This window comes from Chiloscyllium plagiosum, chromosome 14, assembly GCF_004010195.1.
Source record: "Chiloscyllium plagiosum isolate BGI_BamShark_2017 chromosome 14, ASM401019v2, whole genome shotgun sequence".
NCBI lineage: Eukaryota > Metazoa > Chordata > Chondrichthyes > Orectolobiformes > Hemiscylliidae > Chiloscyllium > Chiloscyllium plagiosum.
The window spans coordinates 34,057,513-34,078,243 of record NC_057723.1 but is presented as its reverse complement, the minus strand read 5'-3'; the positions used below and the strand labels follow the sequence as shown (position 1 = coordinate 34,078,243).

General features: G+C 38.6%; 1 protein-coding gene across 11 annotated transcripts in view; it reads left to right on the top strand.

Moving 5' to 3' along the window:
- LOC122556611 (rho GTPase-activating protein 26-like) overlaps nt 1-20,731 on the top strand; it is a 241,669-nt gene that overhangs the window by 61,248 nt on the left and 159,690 nt on the right. For all 11 annotated transcript variants that reach the window (XR_006313586.1, XM_043703510.1, XM_043703505.1 and 8 more), the window contains exons 2-4: nt 16,050-16,145; nt 16,963-17,024; nt 19,650-19,721. Coding sequence is in view for 10 of the 11 variants with exons in the window: in XM_043703510.1 (XP_043559445.1) it covers nt 16,050-16,145; nt 16,963-17,024; nt 19,650-19,721 (230 nt within the window). In the remaining variant the exon portion in view is untranslated. The remainder of the gene's footprint in view (nt 1-16,049; nt 16,146-16,962; nt 17,025-19,649; nt 19,722-20,731) is intronic.

Sequence of the window (20,731 nt, the reverse complement as noted above, 5' to 3'; positions counted from 1 at the left end):
ACTTGTGAAATAGAAGCTAATAAAGTCTTGGCTATGTGCATCTTGTAGCACTTTTTTTGTCAGAGGTTAGAGGAGAAACATTCTTTGAGCATTTATTTAGGCATTCTGTACTGGAATGTTTTGTATTGTAGAAACACCATGTTACTTACATTATGTTAGAAAAATTTTGCCTTTCCTTCCCCCCATAATTGAAATTAATTTTGAAGTAAAACTAAATTTATCCATTGCAAGGCACATTTTATATCTTTTGAAATATGCATTAAATTTTTTATGAACTTACTCTTGCCCCCAAAAAATGTGATATTGTATATTCGTCCAAAGCTTTAGGTGGGGTCAGAGTTGAGAGAAAAAAGAGATATAGGCAATTGCTTCCAAAAGCTTATGCAATCTTGACACCATATTGAGTGTCTGCAAAGATAAAGCTGCCACAGCCCTATAAAAAAGGAGTAGGAATGGATCATGTGAAAGTGATAAATCAAACAGTGAAATAATAGAGCAAAATAGCAATTTGGGTAAAGATAACCTGAGTATGGTTGGAAGAGAGTGTACAATCTTGAGTGCACTGACAGATAATGCCAAGGATTGCACAAGTGGTGAAAATATGGAATCAAAGTTTCACCATGTAAGTGCACACAGAATTTGTAACAAAATTGATAAACTGTTAGCACAGATGTTATAAATATGTGTGACCTGATAGCTATTGCAGTTAAATAACTGCAGGGGTCAAAGATGGGACCTGAATTTTCAAGGATATTTGTTACTTTGAAAATATTGACAACTATAAAAAATGTGGTAAATTTGGGAGGTTTTGGAATGTCTGTTAATTAAGCATTAGTACAGCAGCAAGAGACAAACTTGTCTCTAAAGGATGTATAATCAATTTGAGTAGACATGAGAAATAGAAACACTAACAGGTCACTTAAGGAACTGGGTTATAACTATCACACAGTATCTAGGAAGAAATGAATGTGATGTTAAGAAAGGTACCCGAATAATCTTCACCGAATTGGGTGAATGAGCATTTTTTTCAGTCTTCATGGGATTTGAGTATCTCTGGGTAGGTCAGAATTTGTTGCCTATCCCAAGTGCCCTTCAGAAGGTGGTGGTGAGCAGTTTTCGTGAAACGCTGCAGTCCATTTAAAGCAGATGCCTTTATAATGAAAGGGTTCCAGATTTTGAACTAGTAATACAAAAGGAAAAACAATATAATTCCATGGAAAGCAACTTACAGGTGGTAGTGTTAGAATAAACAAAGAACAATACAGCACAGGAACATGTCCTTTGGCCCTCCAAGCCTGTGCCGCCACATTTTGCCCTTCTGTACTAAAGCTGTCTTCACTTACAGGATCCGTATGTCTCTATTCCCTTACTAAGCATGTATTTGTCCAGTGCCTCTTAAATACTGCCAATGTGTCTATCTCCACCACCTCCTCTGGTAATGCATTGCAGGCATTCATCATCCTTTGTATGAAAAACTTGCATATCTCTTTTAAACTTGCCACTTCGCACCTTGAACCTGTGTCCCTACTAATTGACCTCTTAACCTTGGGAAAAAGCCTCAAAGATTCCACTCAACCCATGCCATTCATGATATTATAAACCCCTCAACCTCCTAAGTTCTAGTGAAATCAAACCCAGTCTGTCCAACAATTTTTCATAGCTAAAATCTTCCAACCAGGCAATATCCTGGTCAATCTTTTCTATATCCTCTCCAAAGCATCCCCATCCTTCAGGTAGTGTGGTGACCAGAACTATATGCAAAATTCCAAGTGTGGCCTAACGTTCTGTCAAGCTATAATTTGTTTATCCTTATAATCTTCCAATGAAGACACGCATGCCATAAACCTTTTTACTAACTTATCTACCTGCGCAGTCAAGTTCAATGATCGTATATCTGCACACCAGATCCCTCTGCATATCAATACTCCTCCGGGTTCTGCCATACACTGTATAATTTCCACCTGTGCTTGACTTATCAAAATGCACCACCTCTCATTTGTCTGGATTAAACTCCATCTGCCATTTTTCTGCCCGTGTCTCCAACTGATCTATAGTCTGTCTGCTATATCCTCTGACAGTCGTCCTTGCTGTCCGCAACTCCACCAATCTTTCTATCGTCTGCAAACCTACTAATTAGACCAGCTGCATTTTTTACAAATCATTTATGTGGACGATGAACAGCAGAGGTCCCAGCACTGATCCCTGTGGAACACCACTAGTCACAAACCTCCATTCCGAAAAGCATCCTTCCACTGCTATCTTCTGTCTCCTATGACTAAGCCAGTTCTGTATCCATTTTGCTAGCTCTCCCCGATACCATGTGACTTCATCTTTTGTACCAGTCTGCCATGAGTGACCTTGTCAAGGCTTGACTGAAGTCCATGTAGACAACATCCACTTTTCCCTCAATCATCTTCACCACCTTCTCAAAAGAACTTAGTGAGACATGGCCTCCCCCACAGAAAATCATGCTGTCAATCACTAATAAATCCATTTGTTTCTAAATGCATAAAGGTCTTGTCCCTAATCTTTTCCAATAATTGTCTTACTACCGATGTGAGACTCGCAGGTCTGTAATTTCCAGGATTATTCCTGCCCCCCTTCTTAAATAATGAGGCAATATTGTCTATTCTTCAGTCCTCTAGGACCTCAACTGTGATTGAAGAGGATACAAAGATATCTAACAATGCTCCATCAATTTGTTCTCTTGTCTCCCTCAATATTCTGGGATAGATCCCCCATCAAGACCTGGGGGTTTATCTGTCTGACACTTTTTAAGACCGTCAACACCGCTTCCGTTCTAATAGCAACTTAGCTGAGAAACTTGACACTCTCTTCCCTGAGATAGTCTTCCACCAATTCTTTCTCTTTGGTGAATTCCAACACAAAATATTTGTTAATGACCTCACCTAACTCTTCTGGTTCCACACATAGATTCTCTCCTTTGTCGTTGAGTGAGCTAATCCTTTCCCTGGCTACCTTCTTGCTTTTTGTATGTGTATAAAAAAGCCTTGAGATTCTCCTTAGTCCTATTTGCTAATGACTTTTCATGACCCCTTTTAGCACTTCTAATTCCTTGTTTCAGTTCTTTCCTACTTTCTTTATGTACTTCAAGGGCCTCATCAGTTCCCATCCTCCACCTCATGAATGCTTTTTTCTTTCTGGCCAAAGACTCCAAGGCCATAAAATCCCTGTTCATCCAAGGTTCATGTAACTTTCCATACATAACCTTCATTCTTGCAGGAATGTGCCGCTCCTGAACTCCTATTAACTGCAGTTTGAAATATTCCCACATATCTGTGTTTACAAGCATTTGATGTACTTATCCTTCTAGATGGTATTGGTTGTGAATAAACTTTAGTGAATTTCCAGAGTGCATCTTGTAGCTGTTACACAAGGCTGCTGCTGACCTTTGGTACTAGAGAGAATAGATGTCGTGGTAATCAAGCAGGCTGCTTTGTCCTGGATAGTGTCAAGCTCCTTGAGTGTTGTTTGTTTCGCACCCATCCATGCAAGTAGGAGTTCCATCGCATTTTAGAATTGCAACCAGTAGATGGTGGACTGCCTTTATGGAGTCAGGAAATGACTTGACTTGCAGGATTCCCAGCTTCTGACTTGCTCTTGGTCCTGTAGCATTTAAATGGTTAGTCTAGATCAGTTTTTGGTTGAAACCTTAGGGACTCAGCAAGAGTAATGACATTGAATGTCACTTAGAGATGTTGGAGCTGGTGATTGCCTGGTATTTATGCAGTGTGAATGTTATTTGTCACTTCAGCCCAAACTTGGATCTTATCCAGGTCTTACTGCTTGTGGACATTGATCATTTCAGTTTCTGAGAAGTCGCAAAAGGTACTGAATATTGTGCAATAGTCCTTACTTCATATATTATGATGAAAGAAAGGTTATTGATGAAGCAGCTGAAAAAATGGATGGGCCTAGAATAAGATCCTGAGGAGCTGAAATGACTGACTTCCTTTGTACGAGGTATAGCTCTAATCACTGAAGAGGTTTCCCCTGATTCTAACTATTTCCAGATTTGCTAGAACTCTCTGATGCCATCCTCAATCAAACATGACTTTGATGCCAAGAGCAATCACTCTCTCCTCACCTCTGGAATTCAACACTTGTGACTATCTTCCATCTAAGGCTGTAATGAAGTCAGAGGCTGAGTGGCTCAAGTGGAACCAAAGCTAACAGTTTATTGCTAAGTAAATGCTGCTTAGTAGCTCTGTAGGTATCCATTTTACATCACTATGAATGATGGGGCAATTATCTGAGATGGAGTTTCATTTTGTGTGTAGGATACAACCAGGGCAATTTTTCCACATTGTCAGATAGTTGCCAATGATGTGCAGCTATACTGGAACAGCTTGGCTAAGAATGTAGCAAATTCTGGAGCTCACATCTCCAGTACTGTTGCTGGAATATTGTCAGGGCCTACACCATTGTAGTATCCAGTTCCTCCAGCATTTCTTGATGTTATATGAACCGAAGACGGGAATCTGTGATGCTGGGGTCCTTTGGAGAAGACCAAAATGAATTGGCACTGCTGGTTGAAATTGTTGCGAATGTTTCAATATTATTTCTTGCATTACCTCCCATATTATTGAGGATGAGGCATCTCTGAAGCCCTCCCTTATTGAGTTGTTTAGTTGCCATACACCATTTAATACTGTATGTGGAAGGACTCCAAAGCTTTGATCTACTCGTTGTGGAGTTGCTTACCACTGTCTAGGGGTCTCTTGTTGCTAAAATGTTTGATATGAAAATAGTCTTGTGTTGCAACTTTACCAGCTTGGGATCTTATTTTTCGGTATGCTTAGTGCTGCTCTTGGCATGTTGTCTTGTATGCTTCTTGGTAATGGTAGGTTGGGGTGGCATGGTGGCACAGTGGTGAGCACTGCTGCCTCAGCATGAGGGTTCTGGGCTTGATTCCAGCCTTTGGTGACTCTCTGTGTGGGGTTTACATGTTCTCCCCAGGTCTGCATAGGTTCCCTCTGGGAGCTGTGGTTTCCTTCCATAGTCCAAAGATGTGCAGGTTAGGTGGATTGGCCGTGGTAAAAAATGTCCAGTAATGTCCAAGGACATGCAGGTTAGGTGACTTAGCCATGGTTTAAAAAAAACCCTTGCAGGGTTACGATATTGAGGGAGGGATGGATCTTGGTGGAAAGCTTTTCAGAAGGTCAGTGCAGACTCCATTCTTTCTACACTGTAGGGATTGATTCTATTACATGCTGGACATGTGGTTGTGAATTGTGTTTGATTAAAGATGACCTACCTCTTTTTTGAAACTTCATCAAAAATTCTAAAAACAATGGTCACTATTTACTAAAGGTTCCTTTCATAAAACTATTATTAATTAGCCTTATTGTGCAATACTAATCTAAAATAGCCTGTTCCCTAGTTAATTCCTCATCATATTGCTCCAGGAAACACAAACATAATCTCTAAATTCTTCCTCCATCACACCAATTTACATTGAATTACCCATGATTTTAGCGTTCTCCTTGTCTACGTGCATCTCTAACATCTTACTTTATCCAATGCTCTGCATAGCCCCTACGGTTTCATGACTGGTAAACTACTCCTACCAATGTTTGCTGTGCTTTGATGCTCCTTAACTGAAGCCAAACAGATTCTGTCTTGTTCTTACAGATGGAAGTCTTCTTGCTCATAACTGATCCCATCCCTCCTTATTGCTACCTGAATTCGTTTTTCTCTCCCTTGCCTTAAATGTTAAGTAATAACTAAAGTTTTGTCATAATAAAACAAAGTTGCTAATGCTGGAAATCTGAAATAAAAACAAGAATTGGTTTGGTTCTGGAGAAAGATCACTGAACTTGAAACATAAACAGAAATTGCTAAAGAAAAGAGAGTTATTGTTTGGTAATGTGTTCCTAGTTGTCCTATAACCATGTCTCAATAATAGTAATTGAAGCATACTATTCAACTGTATTAGCGCCATAAATTTCCTAGCTTGTTGAAAATGCTATTTGCATTCAGATAGGCTTTTAGTTGTGTTTTTAACACTGTTCTAGGAGTTTGATGCTGTTTGAAATTTTCATTTACAGTTTTTGTTCTATCCGAATATCTTTTTGGTTCCCATTACCCTAATGAGCAAGTTTAAATTTTCCATCATAGCACCAATAAATCTCCACATGAGTGTATGTTGTCTAATCCTGTTAATGTGTAACCCATCCTTCTTGTACAGATCCCATCTGCCCCAGAATTTGTTCCATTGATCCAGAAATCAGACCTTTGCACCATTCTACTAGAGATATGAATGTAAGTTTGCTCGCTGAGCTGGAAGGTTCATTTTTCGGACATTTCTTCACCATACTGGGTAACATCATTAATGAGCCTCTGGTGAAGCACTGGTGTTATGACCCACTTTCTATTTTGTTTATGTTCCCTTGGGTTGGTGATGTCATTGCCTGTTCCTTTTCTCAGAGGGTGGTAACTAGGCAAGTCGATGTGTTTGTTGGTAGAGGTCTGATTGGAATGCCATGCTTCTAGGCATTTTTGTGTATCTCTGTTTGGCTTGTCCGAGGATGGATGTGTTGCCACAGTCAAAGTGGTGTCCTTCCTCATCTGAATGTAAAGGATAACAGTGATATTAGGTCATGTCCTTTTGTGGCTCGTTGATGTTAATGTATCCTGTTAGTTTTCTACCTGTTTATCAAATGTAGTATTTGTTACAGTTCTTGCAAAGTATTTTGTAAATGACTTTTGTTTTGTTTGTTGTCAGTATAGAGTCTTTCAAGTTCATTACCTGCTGTTTTAGTGTGTTGGTGGGTTTGTGGGCTGCCATGATACCAAGATGTCTGAGTAGTCTGGCATTCATTTCTGAGATGTCTTTGATGTAGGGGAGAGTGACAATGGTTTCTGGTTGTGTTTTGTCTGCTTGTTTGGATTTGTTGCTGAGAAATTGGCGGACTGTGTTCATTGGATACCCGTTCTTTTTGAATATGCCGTATAGGTGACTTTCCTCTGCTCTTCATAGTTCTGCTTTGCTGCAATGTGTTGTGGCTTGTTGAAATGGTGTTCTAATGCAGCTTAGTTTGTGGGTGTTGAGATGATTCGTTCTTTAGTTCGGTATTTGGTCTATATGTGGTGTTTTCCCGTAGACGCTGGTTTAAAGTTCCCCATTGGCTGTTCGCTCCGCTGTGACATCTAGGAATGGCAGTTTGTTGTTGTTTTCCTTCTCTTTTGTGAATTTTATGCCACAAAGGATATTATTGATTGTCTTGAAGGTTTCCTCTAATTTGTTTTGTTTAGTGATGACAAAGGTGTCATCCATGTAACGGACCCAAAGTTTGTTTGGATGGTTGGTAGAGCTGTTTGTTCAAGTCTCTGCATTACTGCCTCTAAGAACCCTGATATCAGAGATCCCATGGGTGTTCTGTTTGGTTTTTCTGTAATTTTGTTATTGAAAGTGAAATGGGTGGTAAGGCATAGATCCTCTAGCTTGATGTTGTCTTTGCTGATGGTTGGTCGTCTTTGGTGTATGTATCTTTTGGTTCTTATAGTGTAGTCAGTGTTTCTTTGGCCAGGTTGATGTCGATGGATGTGAACAGGACTGTTATGTCAATGGAGACCATTATTTCATCCTGTTTTATCTTAGTGTCTTTGGTGTTCCGTATTTCTTGGGTGGAGTGAATGGAGTGGTATGAGTTTTCAATAAGAGTTTTAGTCTTTAGGTGTAGTTCCTTGGCTAATCTGTACATTGGCGTTCCAAATAACGAGCCTATGGGTTTGAGGGGGGTGCTCCTGGTTTGTGAATTTAGGGTAATCCGTACAAGCGTGGTGTGTTGGATCTGTCTGGTTTCATTTTTTGGAAGTCTGTCTTGTTTAATTCTCCAGATTTCGGATGTTTTTTGAGTAGGGCTGTGATTTGGTTCTCTAGTTGTGGGGTCGGCTCTGTTACTACCTGTTGGTAAGTGTTGGTACCTGCAGGCAGTATGTTCTCTTTCTCAATGTAGCCTGTTCGGTTAAGCAGGAAAAAAAGGAAAGAAACACACTCAATACACAAGAAATGAAAGCACTAGAAGGACTCAAAAAAGATAACATTGTTATTCAATCTGCAGACAAAAGGACACTTCACAGTTATTTTGAAGATTTTGAAGGAGAAAATTAATTTCCATTTAGAGAGGCAAAGTTTGATCAGGGTCAGTGGGCATGGCTTTGTTGGATGAAGATCATGCCTAACAAATTTAGTGGGGAGGTGACCAAGCGTGTACAAGAAGTCCCCAGGTTCTGTTTTTAAGTCTGTAAGTCAAATTTATATGCAAGTTGGTACAGTTATGTATGGTTCACATCTAGCGTCAATTAGTCAAATGTTTGTCTTAGTGCATAGCATTTATTTTACCTAAAACATCTTAAACATAATCATAAATGTAACTACAGTACAATATTTGCATGTGTGTGTGTGTGTGTGTGTTTTAGTATAAAAACATTAAAGAAACATTTCTTAAACTGTTTAGATCAAAAAGATAATGATTAAAGGTTAACACTTACACTTGTTTAAATCAATGTCTTGCGTACTGAAAGGGGCCTTAATTAATAATTAAGATTACTTTATTAATTAGATGGTTGACCTGCTGCTGGAGAGGATAGACCTGGTGCTGGATTTTTTTAAATAGTAGGCTTCACGGAGGTCTGTTCATAACTCGGGCGTTCGTAACCCAGAGAAAGCCTGTCTGTGGGGGGAAATGTAGTTGATCTCGTTTATATGGATTTTAGTAAGTCCTTGGCAAGGTCCTAAATGGGAGACTGAAAATAAAGGTAAAAGTGCATAGGATCCAGGGTAAGTTGGCAAGTTGGATCCAAAATTGGCTTGGTGGACAGGAAATAGAGTATGATGGTAGAAAGCTGTTTGTGTGACTGGAGTAGACAAACAGGAAGCACCTAACTGATGGGAGATTAACTAACACTGTTTTCAAGGAAAAGGGAAGACAGAAATCAAGATTTTTAAAATAGGTTTGTCTAACATCTGTAGTAATGCTGTGTCTAAAATCCACTACTAATGAGATTATAGTAGGCCACATAAAAATTGTATTCTTGACTGCCTAATCGCATGTATTTGTGAAAAGGAAATTGTTTACCTAATTTATTAAAGCCTTTTGAAGAAGCAAATTGGGTAAAAGGGTCCAGATAGGTGTGCTAGGTATTTTCTAATCAATCTGATCAGAGACATCACACGCCCCTGCAGCAGGTGGGACTTGGAACAGTGGCCTTCTGGCCCAGGGACAGGGATTCTGTGCTCAAGAACCCTCCTGATTAATGTTGTATACTTTGATTTCCAAACAACATTTGATATTGTTCTACATGAAAGGCTACAACACAAGATATATCAGCAGACATATGAACACTGATTAGCATAGTCATCTCCTTGTTGATCATACCTTGTTTAACTGACTTGACTGCCTGATTTAAGCACCAAGTTATTCGTTGGAAACAGTTTTATACCTTGCTTTGCAAGGCGAGCATTGTGTTTCAGAGATGGTCTTGTAAATCGAAATATAAAGAAATTTTAAAAAAAATTACTGTTCTTCCTAGCTGCAATTGATCAATAAACTATTTAATTGTTTGTTCAACTACATTATTATGATCACCATGAGAATCAGCATCTGTTTAACCTGTCAACATAATTTTATCACTTGTGGATGTTACAGATATTTTCCAGATCTATCAACAATACAATAACAAATCCCTTCCTGGTCGTCTTCACAATTAAAAACCACAAGAATGTTTTAAAAACTTCAGTTAGATTTCTTAGGAGCAGAAGTCCAATATCAATTTATTTTTCTTTTTGCTCTATGTCATTTGAGTGTTCCTGCCATTTTAGCTGCATAATCAATTGTCTGTCCTCTGCACTTGCTGAGATCAAATTAGCATTCTGAGGAAGGGTCACTCAACCTGAAATGTTAACTCTGATTTCCGTCCACAGATGCTGCCAGACCTGCTGAGCATTTCCAACAATTTGTTTTTGTTTCTGTTCTACAGCATCTACAGTTCTTTTGGTTTTTATTCATTACCTAAACAATCCAGCACCCATGTCGGCCATATTTTCATCACGATGCTATTCTAATTCAAGAAAAGTCTTAGTGTTCAATGGGAAATGATCATTGGTTGACACACGTTTTAAAATAGCAGTTAGTAGATGAACAGGTGGAAGATATGCTGTGAAGATAACAGACAAACGGAAGTATTCTGCTATTCTCAAGTCATTCACAAAGCACTTTCTTTTTCTCAGCCATAATGTGGATGAATTTATCACATTGGTTTTGACAGCCATAAAGGTCTCTAGATCCACTGCTTCTGTAATGTTTTATATGGTTGGTAGGAAATGGATCAAACCTAAAAACAAGTTCTATTAAGCCAAGAAAGTTTCCATTATAAGATGAACCAAAATTTTCATTGCCTCCCCTCAAAGCTGGTCAATGTTCTTCTAATCTGTACATGACTGCAATAACACATTCAGTATAAGCTCCAGTACTCTTGCTCTATTTTCAAGTGTTTCTTCAAGTCTCAGTCCAAGGTTAATCAATGTTGCCTTGTCACAAAATATAAGCAAAGCTTTTCAGCAATCCTCTGAGTTTTCGTGATATTGAATACTGACAGGGCTTCGGTAATCATTAATCCATCATTAGTCAGTGCTGTCGGTGATGTTGGAAAAAGTTTGCAAATCAAAGGTAAACATAACTGATCTTGGAGAGTATACTGGCCATTTCCAAATACACTTTCACCATCAACTTGCACTGAATGAAATGAACCTTTTTGTAACGTTTTTAGGTGTAGTTGTCACATTTTATATCCTTATCTTCTATCCTATTAGAAGAATTAGATGCTTGTGGTTGTTGTTGGCTTTGCTGATTGCCTTTGTATGAGACCCCTCTTGCATTATAGTGAAATACTCCTTAAGTTTCTGTAATTTTTTTGGTCATTCTTCAAGCCGCTGCTTTATTTTCTTATGATGTGCATATTCAAAACCTCTCTTCATTTATAACAGGCCTCCCTGTAATAATGAGAAATAAGCTCTGGACAAATTCTTTGAGCACTATCCTTTATTTACATGTAGAAATTTTAAAAAAATGACAATCATATATTTGGTAACAAAGAAAGAAAGGAGTGTTTTTGAGGCTTTAATTGTTTTTAGGAAATAAATTTATTTTTTAAAAGGAAATAGTTTAAAATTAAGAAAATATTTTCATATCTACTGAGATCTTGAAAGCCACAAAAGCCATATATTTGGTGTTTAATTGGATTATATGTCTGAAGGTCAAGAGAAAGGGCCTGCACTGTGGAGGTTTTTCCGAGCCATGTTGATATGCTACAGTTCAACAGTGAGAGATCTGGGAGCCTGAGTACTGCATTTCCTAATGAAGGCTGGGAATAAAATTTTCTGTGATGTTTAATATCCAAGCAGGACTGTTTTATATAACATGATGTAGCCATATAAGTATATTTTGTCAAATCAAATCAAACATGTCTGTTTTAGAGAATCTTTATTCCCATTTCCTATTTTTCAATTGATGATCTAAAATCTGAAATTTTTTCACATGTAGTGGCCCCTCATAACGTTAGGCTTGAAGTTGTAGTTTATGCAATGCTGAAGTATGCATGGATTTGTCTTATTGGAGTGTAATAATGAATGGCACGATGGCTCAGAAGTTAGCACTGCTGCCTCACAGCACCTGGGACCTTGGTTAAATTCCAGCCTTGGGCGACTGTCAGTGTGGAGTTTGCCCGTTGTCCCTATGTCTGCATGGATTTCTGGATGTTCTGGTTTCCTTCCTCGGTTGAGAGGTGTTCAGGTTAGGTGGCTTAGCCATGGGAAATGCCGAGTTATAGGGATAGGGTAGTGGGGGTCGATTTGGGTGTGATGCTCTTTGTTTTGGGGGGGGGGTTGTTGCTACCACACTGTAGGGATTCTGTAATAAAATACACCTGGTTGTCCACCTTGTATTTTGTATTTCTGTCAAGTTTGTTTTTTGATAGCCGCCTGTGCCTTCATTTTTTTTTGCTATCAGGATAAATAGATGTCCTGATCTTTACCAGAAACAAACAGTTAGGTTTTCAGGATTGACTTGATACTTTAAGTTTTTTCCTCTTCATTTTTGAAAATTTTAAAGACATGGAGCAAACTAGACATGAGCAATTTTGTTTTCCTCATAACTTTTGTTATTTTGTTTCCTTTTTTAATTTTGTTTTCCTCATTTTTTTTTGCAAGTGAGATGATATTTGTGAACAGGTTTTCAGTATTGGTTTTACATTGATCTCAGTTGCTGTTTGTCATTTTTTTGCTGAGTTTCTGAGAAGTAGCTCAATTCGTGAAGAGATGGTTGTATTGTAACTCCTGGGGGTAATGGGTGGTGAGGCAATAAGGCTATATTGATGTGCTGCATGCAGAAAATGCTTGAAAAGTTCAGCAGGTCTGGCGGATTCTGTGGACAGAGAAAATGAGGTAATATTTCAGATTGTGACCTTTCATTTGAACTGATTAAAAGTTACAAGTGGGTTTATACTAGTGAGATGTAAATGGCGGGGGGGGGGGGGTTTATGACAGGACAAAAAAAAGTATAGAAAATGGGAATCATTAAATTTCAAAAGTTAGTGGGAATAGCCAAATTAAGTAGTAATGCTACAAGTAAAGAAACAAAAGATTTTCCCAGAGGAGATGTGAATAGCTGACCAATCAACAGCTGGTGTCCAAGAATAAATTTAAGAACAACTAAAACTACCACTTGGAAATAAAATGAAACCAAGATTATGGTTGAAATTGTTGAACTTAGTGTTTGTCCAGAAGGCTTTAAGGTGCCTCAAAAGGAATAGCATTTCACTTTGAGCTTCATTGGAACAAAGCAACTGCTGTTTCTCATCAGATTTGTAATTTGGGTCAAACCCATCCAATCGACACTGCATATTTCTCTAGGTTTTGACTGGATTCATGACCTGGATTCAGGTTGAACATTTGAATACCTGGATCTGTCTATGAATCAGCATACTAAACTGTAAAAACCAGTTTACCCCAACATCACAAACTAAACAGTGGAACGATTTTCTGGAAGGGACAGGTTAAGTAACGTTTTTGTAGCTCCTTGAAACTGGTGACAGATATATCCTTGTTAATTAACAAGTTTGATTATGTATTATCAATATGGATTGTTTTTATTATAAACCGCTGTTGTGGATGTATTATTGGAATGTGGAAAAAGGCCACTCAGCTGAATTTTAGGTTAAAGTACTCAGTTCTGTCCCTTGTGTAACCCTATTTTGTCCGAAAAAATTGTTGAAAGTGAGCAATTGTTTCTTAATAGAAAGCACTGTGAAAATGGTACTAAATTACAAATATAGTTGCACCAATTTATAACTCTTATGTCGGACTTTCAAAGTAGCAGGCAATGCATCTGTGATGAGTGATTGATATGGTAATATTTTGTACTGGGTGTGGAACCAGAAAGTGAGGACTGCAGATGCTGGAGATCAGAGTCGAGAGTGTAGTGCTGGAAAAGTCCAGCAGGTCAGGCAGCATCCGAGGAGCAGGAGAATTGACGTTTCAGGCATAAGCCCTTCATCCTGAATCAGCATACTAACTGGCAACAAATGAAAATAGATGCTTTTTTTAAAAGTTCATTCATAGGTGTGGGTATCGCTGGCTAGGCCACCATTTTTTGTCCATTCCTAATTGCCCACAGGGCAGTTAAGAATCTGGAGTCACATATAGGTCAGACCAAGTAAAGATGGCAGTTTACTTTCCAAAAGGTTTTAGTGAACCAGATCGGTTTTCCTGACAATTGAATGGTTTCGTGGTCATTATTAGATTATTAATTCCAGATTTTCATTGAATTCAAATTCTACCATCTGCTATGATGGGATTTAAACCAGTCCCTAGAATAATAAGCTAGCTTAGTAGTCTAGCGCTACTGCATCTGGGCCATTGCCTCCTCACATCCGTTTATGTCACCTCTGGCTGCACATGCACAGCTCGTGGCCAGTTACAAAACAGCATTAAGAACAAAGAACAAAGAAAATTTACAGCCCAGGAATAGGCCCTTCGGCCCTCCAAGCCGGAGCCGATCCAAATGTATTGTCTAAACCTGTCGGTCAATTCCTAAGCATCTGTATCCCTCTGCACCCCATCTACTCATGCATCTGTCCAGACGTATCTTAAATGAATCTACCGTGCCTGCCTCTACCACCTCTACTGGCAATACATTCCAGGCACCCACCACCCTCTGCATTAAGTACTTGCCACGTGTATCTCCCTTAAACTTTCCACCTCTCACCTTGAAAGCGTGACCTCTTGTTGAATCCTTCACCCTGGGAAAAAGCTGATCTGTATCCACCCTGTCTATACCCTTCATGATTTTGTAAACCTCAATCAGGTCCCCCCCTCAATCTCCTTTTTTCTAATGAAACCTTAACTACTCAAACTCTCTTCATAGCTAGCACCTTCCATACCAGGCAACATCCTCGTAAACCTTCTCTGCACCCTCTCCAAAGCTTCCACATCCTTTTGGTAATGTGGTGACCAGAACTGTACACAGTTTCTAAATGCGGCCGAACCAATGTCTTGTACAATTTTAACATGACTTGCCAGCTCTTATACTCAATACTCCATCTGATGAAAGAAGCATACTGTATGCCTTCTTGATCACTATATCCACCTGTGCAGCAACCTTCAGGGTACAATGGACCTGCACTCCCAGATCTCCCTGCCCATCAACTTTTCCCAAGGCTCTTCCATTCATTGTATAATTCGCTCTAGAATTAGTCTTGACTAAATGCATCACCTCACATTTGTCCGGATTGAAATCCATCTGCCACTTTTCTGCCCAACTCTCCAGTCTATCTATATCCACCTATATTCTTTGACAGTCCCTTATGCTTTCTGCTACTCCACCAATCTTCGTGTCATCGGCAAACTCGATGATCATACCAACAGTGCCCTCTTTCAGATCATTTATGTATATTACAAACAACATTGGCCCCAACACTGGCCCCTGTGGAACACTACTGGTCACCTTTCTCCATTTCGAGAAGCTCCCTTCAACTACTACTCTCTGTCTCGAGTTGCTCAACCAGTTCTTTATCCACCTAGCTAGAACACCCTGCACACCATGTGACTTCACCTTCTCTATTAGTCTACCATGGGGAACCTTATCAAACGCCTTACTAAAGGCCATGTATATGACAACAACAGCCCTTCCTTCATCTATTAACTTGATCACTTCCTCGAAGAATTCTATTAGGTTGGTAAGGCACGATCTCCCCCGCACAAAACCATGTTGCCTATCACTGATAAGCCCATCCTTTTCTAAATATAAATAGATTCTATCCCTCAGTACCCTCTTCAGCAACGTTCCCACCACCGATGTCAGGCTCACTGGTCTGTAGTTACCTGGAATATCCCTACTATCCTTCTTGTACAGGGGGACAACATGAGCAACCTTCCAGTCTGAGTTTGCTTCATCCATACTCAGTGCTGAGACATGGACTCTGTTTATGGTTAGTGCCGCATCCCTGTTATCTCCTGACTTGAAAAAATTGTAGTTGCTGCTTTCTCTCTTAAGCTGCTTAAATTCAGCTCTAGAAAACTTCAATTGCAGTCACAGACAAGCCTATTCAGCTTGGGTTCCATGAAGCCCATCATGGTCAAATGGCAACTGGTAGGTTATGGGTAAATTGGGTTATTGTTGCACACAGTGTTTGTTTCCCTAAACTTTCCCTGCCTCCCCACTTCCCTGACATTTCCACTGCTGTTCATGGTGTATACACCTCCCAACCTGTAAAAAGAAATGAGCAACTGAATTTAATGATTTTCAGGTGTCAACTTTGACAGAAGCTTAGTGGTTTGTGCTACTCTGCTGATTTAACAACATAGCGTATTAGAATGCCTTAAAGCACTACGTAATTTCATTGGGCCAGTTACGTAAACCCACACTTGTCTCCTGCCATCCAAAACAGGTTGTAAATGTAACAAACAAATTGCCACAGTATTGTTTGAAAAGAAAACAACCTTAATTGTTTTTGCTGTCTCTATTCAGATCTGTCTGTTGCAAAGAAGAAGTTCGCTGAATCTTTAAATGAATTTAAGTTTCAGTGTATTGGAGATGCGGAGACAGATGATGAGATCCATATAGGTGAGTTTTATTTTATTTTCTTCTTCTTATGTTATTAATGACAAGCTTCACAGTCCAAAAAGATAAATTATTTAATGATCATCATGCAAAATTGGTTAATAATGACTTGTTACTCCTTCTCCGACTTGTTTAGTTCACTCAGCATCTTATGTCTTCAGCGCTCACGCACTGAACGATTTACATCATAGGTAATACCTGCACATCTAATTCAGTTCATTGTAAACAACAAATGGTTCTAGTCTCAATATAGTCTTTGTAACCTATTACTCTTCCACTGTTCATCACTTCATTTAGAGTGGTATCTCATTGTCATGAACTACCTTTGGTTTGTGATGGATAAATGGGGAAAAAAAGATGACCACCAAAGTATAGAAGATCAGAATTTGTATTTAAAATAAGTATTTACTGTTGTCATTTCTCCAAGTGATTGCCTCCAGTTCCCCTCAGGGTTCTAATTTGAGACAATGTTCTGCTTTTGGTGGCAGTTGGTTAGTAGATAGATTGTGTTAGTTTCAACTCTATTTCTTTAACTTGTGTTTTCCCTTATACATTTTGGTCTTCTACATAAATGAATGGAGCATGAGATCTATTTGTAACTGTAAATGCAGGGTCAGGCTAATGAGAGAAAGGCAAGGGCTATATGTTGAAACACCAGTGAACTATGCCACTGCATGATTCAATATATTCAGTTTTGTTTGTGTATTTGATGGCTACAATCTAATTTGTGCCTTTTTAATGCAGTGGCATAGATTGGTATTATTTTTTTCTATCAGCAATTTTAATCATTTCTATTGGCTAATTATACTTTCTTTCAAAGCGAGGTCACTTCAGGAGTTTGCAGGAGTTCTAAGGAGCCTTGAAGATGAGCGGGGGCGTTTGGTAAGTGATTTCTTAGGAACTACTTATGACATGGATCACTATGATTGACATAAGAATAATATTTTATTTGGGAAATATAGAATGTGCTTTTGGAATGTTCAGTATTCTGTGGAATTTTAAGCAGAGATTCGGAGGCAAAACAACTCATGAATTGTTGGTGTAATTGAGCCCCCTCCTGGTTTGTACAGTAAATACATGCTTAAAACTTCAACATTTTAATATAATTGAATTACATTTTACTAAAATACAAAAGTTAAATTCTGTATGACTTTGGAAATATTTTTGCATGTTTGCTTTATCTTCACAAGCCATATGTTAACTGTTGTAAATGTATCCTTTTCTTTCAATCAACCTTGTAAAATGTATTATGACGCACTTGTGTTGCTATCATGTCCTAAGGTGAGACTTGAAACTAAAGATTTGGGCCCAGAAATAGAGCCACTATCACTATGCTGCAAGACATTTTTCCCTTACCCTTTATTTCATTACACACAATTAGCACAATATGGTCTCCAAGCCTATCATCAGGGAGTAGAGGGTCCGATTTGGTTTGATTAGCTGTCTGTTATATAACCTGTCTAATTTGACTTGCCTTTGACTTCAGTATCGGCAAACAAAATTGTTGAAGGAAAAGTATCTTGTGCAACAAGTGCATTTAATTCATTTTGCGTTGTTTAAGATTTCGCAAAGAAGCGAAGCAATCTTGTATTAGAGATGGCAATTAAGTAATTGTGGTTTACATTAATGCATTTGTCCTTTTTTGCAATACTGAAGGGTTCATGTTTTGAAATACCGCAGTTCGAGGGAAAGGTTGACCACCACCTCTCGGTACAGATAGAGATATGTGATAATTGTGGACTTTCCCAGTGTTCATTCACTGTCTAAGAAAAAAAAGTTTGTAATATTCTTCTACCTAAAAGCTGTAAGTGGGTATGAAGTGAGACAATTAATCAAGATTAATATTTGAATGCACGCTAATATCTATGAATAGACAATTGTATCTATGGTTACTTTCTAGATGCATGTAGCAAAGCTTGTAGCCAATACTGTAGGAATGATGGACAGTGTTTCCATTGCTATGATAATCTAGCTAAGAATAGGCAAGGGCAGCAAGTCAAGGGATATCAAGAGTTTGATAAAGAAAATGAAGGAAGCAATATGCCAGGTAATAAAAATATGAGAGGCATAGAATTGCATTAAAAACAGGGGAGGTTCTTGATAAGGGTAAAGAGTGTAGGGGAGTGTTTAACAAGGAAATTAGGAAGGCAAAGAGGCGAAATATTAAATTTATCTTCCAGGACCCCAGCAGTCTCATTCTTTGCCTCCCATAGCAGCTAGAGATATACCTCATAAGACCCTTGGGACTGAATCACCTTGATGCCTGCTAAAAGATTTAACATTTTCTCATTATTAATCTTAATATGTTTAGTACCTCACTACCATAAGTGCAATGCCTTTCTCCTCTGTGAATACAAATGAAAACTACTCATTTAAGACTTTATTCACATCCACTGGCTTCACACACCCATTTCTTTGGTCTCTAATAGGTCCTGCTCTTTCCATAGTAATTCTCTTGATCTTAATTTACTTATAAAAAGCTTTGGAGTTTTTGCTGATCCTGTCTGCCAAAGATTACTTTTATACAAAAATATGAAAGGCATAGGCAGTAGATGATGAGAATCTTTTCTCCATGGCAGACATATCTAAAACCAGAGGGCATACGTTTATGGTATGGCCGCCTGAGTGAGTATTGGAGGCAGGTACACTCCACATTTAAGAAGCATCTGGGTGTGTACTTAAAATGCCAGGGTGTAGTAGGCTATGTATCAAGTGTAGTTAAATAGGATTAATATAGTTTGATGTCTGTTGGTCAGCATAGACATGATAGACTGAAGGACCTTTCTCTATGCTGTATGACTCCATGACACTCCATTTACCACTGAATGTAAGTGGTAAAAAGTAACTATTTTCACAATTATGAATAAGACCATTGAATTGATAAGAGAGCAGGTAGAAGGGAGATGTAGAGTCACAGTGATAACAACACTTCACATGGTTAATGAAAATATGAAAGGGACCCCTTTCATACAAGTGATATAGCTTTGCTTATTGGTAAGGATATATAATGTAAATGCAATGATAGTAAAAACATCAACTCTAAATTGTCATTCTTTGTTTTGAAGAGAGATTTTTGTGGACTTGCACCAAGTGGATCTGCAATCACATCCTTGAGTAAAATCTGTATTAACTGTACCAAGACTACAAAGTGGCTATTTTAAAGTCACCAGAGCAGATATTTATCTTAACTGTGACTTACAGAAACAAAATGTTAGCTAGTCTATGAAAATTTAAATGAGGATATAGCTAACATTGAATTTGAGGTGTTTTTATGACCTGAAACTTTGATTTTGGTTGCTCTCAGAAATCATTCTTTGGATCATTGGAACTTTATTGAGGCTTGACATCAGAAACATATGCGAGTGTGAAATGAATTGTACCTGGATCAGGCAGATTTATTACAGGAAAGGAACTCCTGCTAAATATCAGAGTCATGCGTATCCATGTTCAGTCAACTTACACTGTTTATGAAGTTACACTTTTAACATTGCTTTGTTTTCATGTCAGATTGAGAATGCTGGTGATGTTTTAATCAGTCCATTGGAAAGATTTCGGAAGGAGCAGATTGGAGCTGCAAAGGTAATCTGCACCACTTTCTTGCTCCCTACCCCCTTATTTTGTCACATGAAATAAATTATTTTATTTGGCTGTACTAACAAGGAAGATAGAAAGTGAGGTCTGCAGATGCTGGAGATCAAAGTTGAAACTTTATTGCTGGAACAGCACAGCAGGTCAGGCAGCACCCAGGGAACAGGAGATTCGACGTTTCGGGCACAGGCCCTTCTTCAGGAATGAGCAGAGAGTGTTCAGCAGGAGTGTTCCAGCAATAAAGTTTCAACTAACAAGGAAGATAGTTGATGCCTGTTAATAATTGTGACATGGAGGTCTGCTTCTGAGACACAGAATCTGACCAGCTGCTCAGCTTTGTTGTTTTCAGTTCAAGTTGGTTGATAGGTCGTGAGGCTTTGCCAATTTCTTATCAATGTTTCAGGTGAGAAGAAGAACTCATGCAAAAAAAACTTCCAAGTCAGTTTAAACTGCACTTTCAAACAGTTTGCTTAGCTTTTGTCCCCCCCCCTGCCATTTGTTGGAATACCTCTGCAGGCATTATTTTGCTTGATCACACCCTTGTCCACATCTTTTAATTCCATGGTTGTACTTCTGTATATCTCATGCCTGCCATCCCTCCTTGTACAGCCTTGATCACTGCTTCCTTAAGGTAAAAGAATACAGATGCACTTAATCTAGTATTAGATGTTGACAAGGTCTCTTTTAATGATCAGTTCATTATGCTTTATGTAATTTAAAAGCTCTGTAAACAAAGATGTTTCTCTGGATTTCTATATTAAATCTTACAGTTATGATCAACAGCAAAAACAGAAGTTACTGGAAAAGATCAACAGGTCTGGCAGCATCTGTGAAGAGAAATCAAGGTTAACGTTTTGGGTCCAGTGACCCTTCCTCAGAACTGATCGTTATATCTTGTTCCAGTTTGCACTGGATATAATTTAATTTTCTGTGCCATGAACATCCATTCATAGTTTAAACTGTTCTATCAAATCCCCTTATGCTGTCCTCTTTTAGTGAAA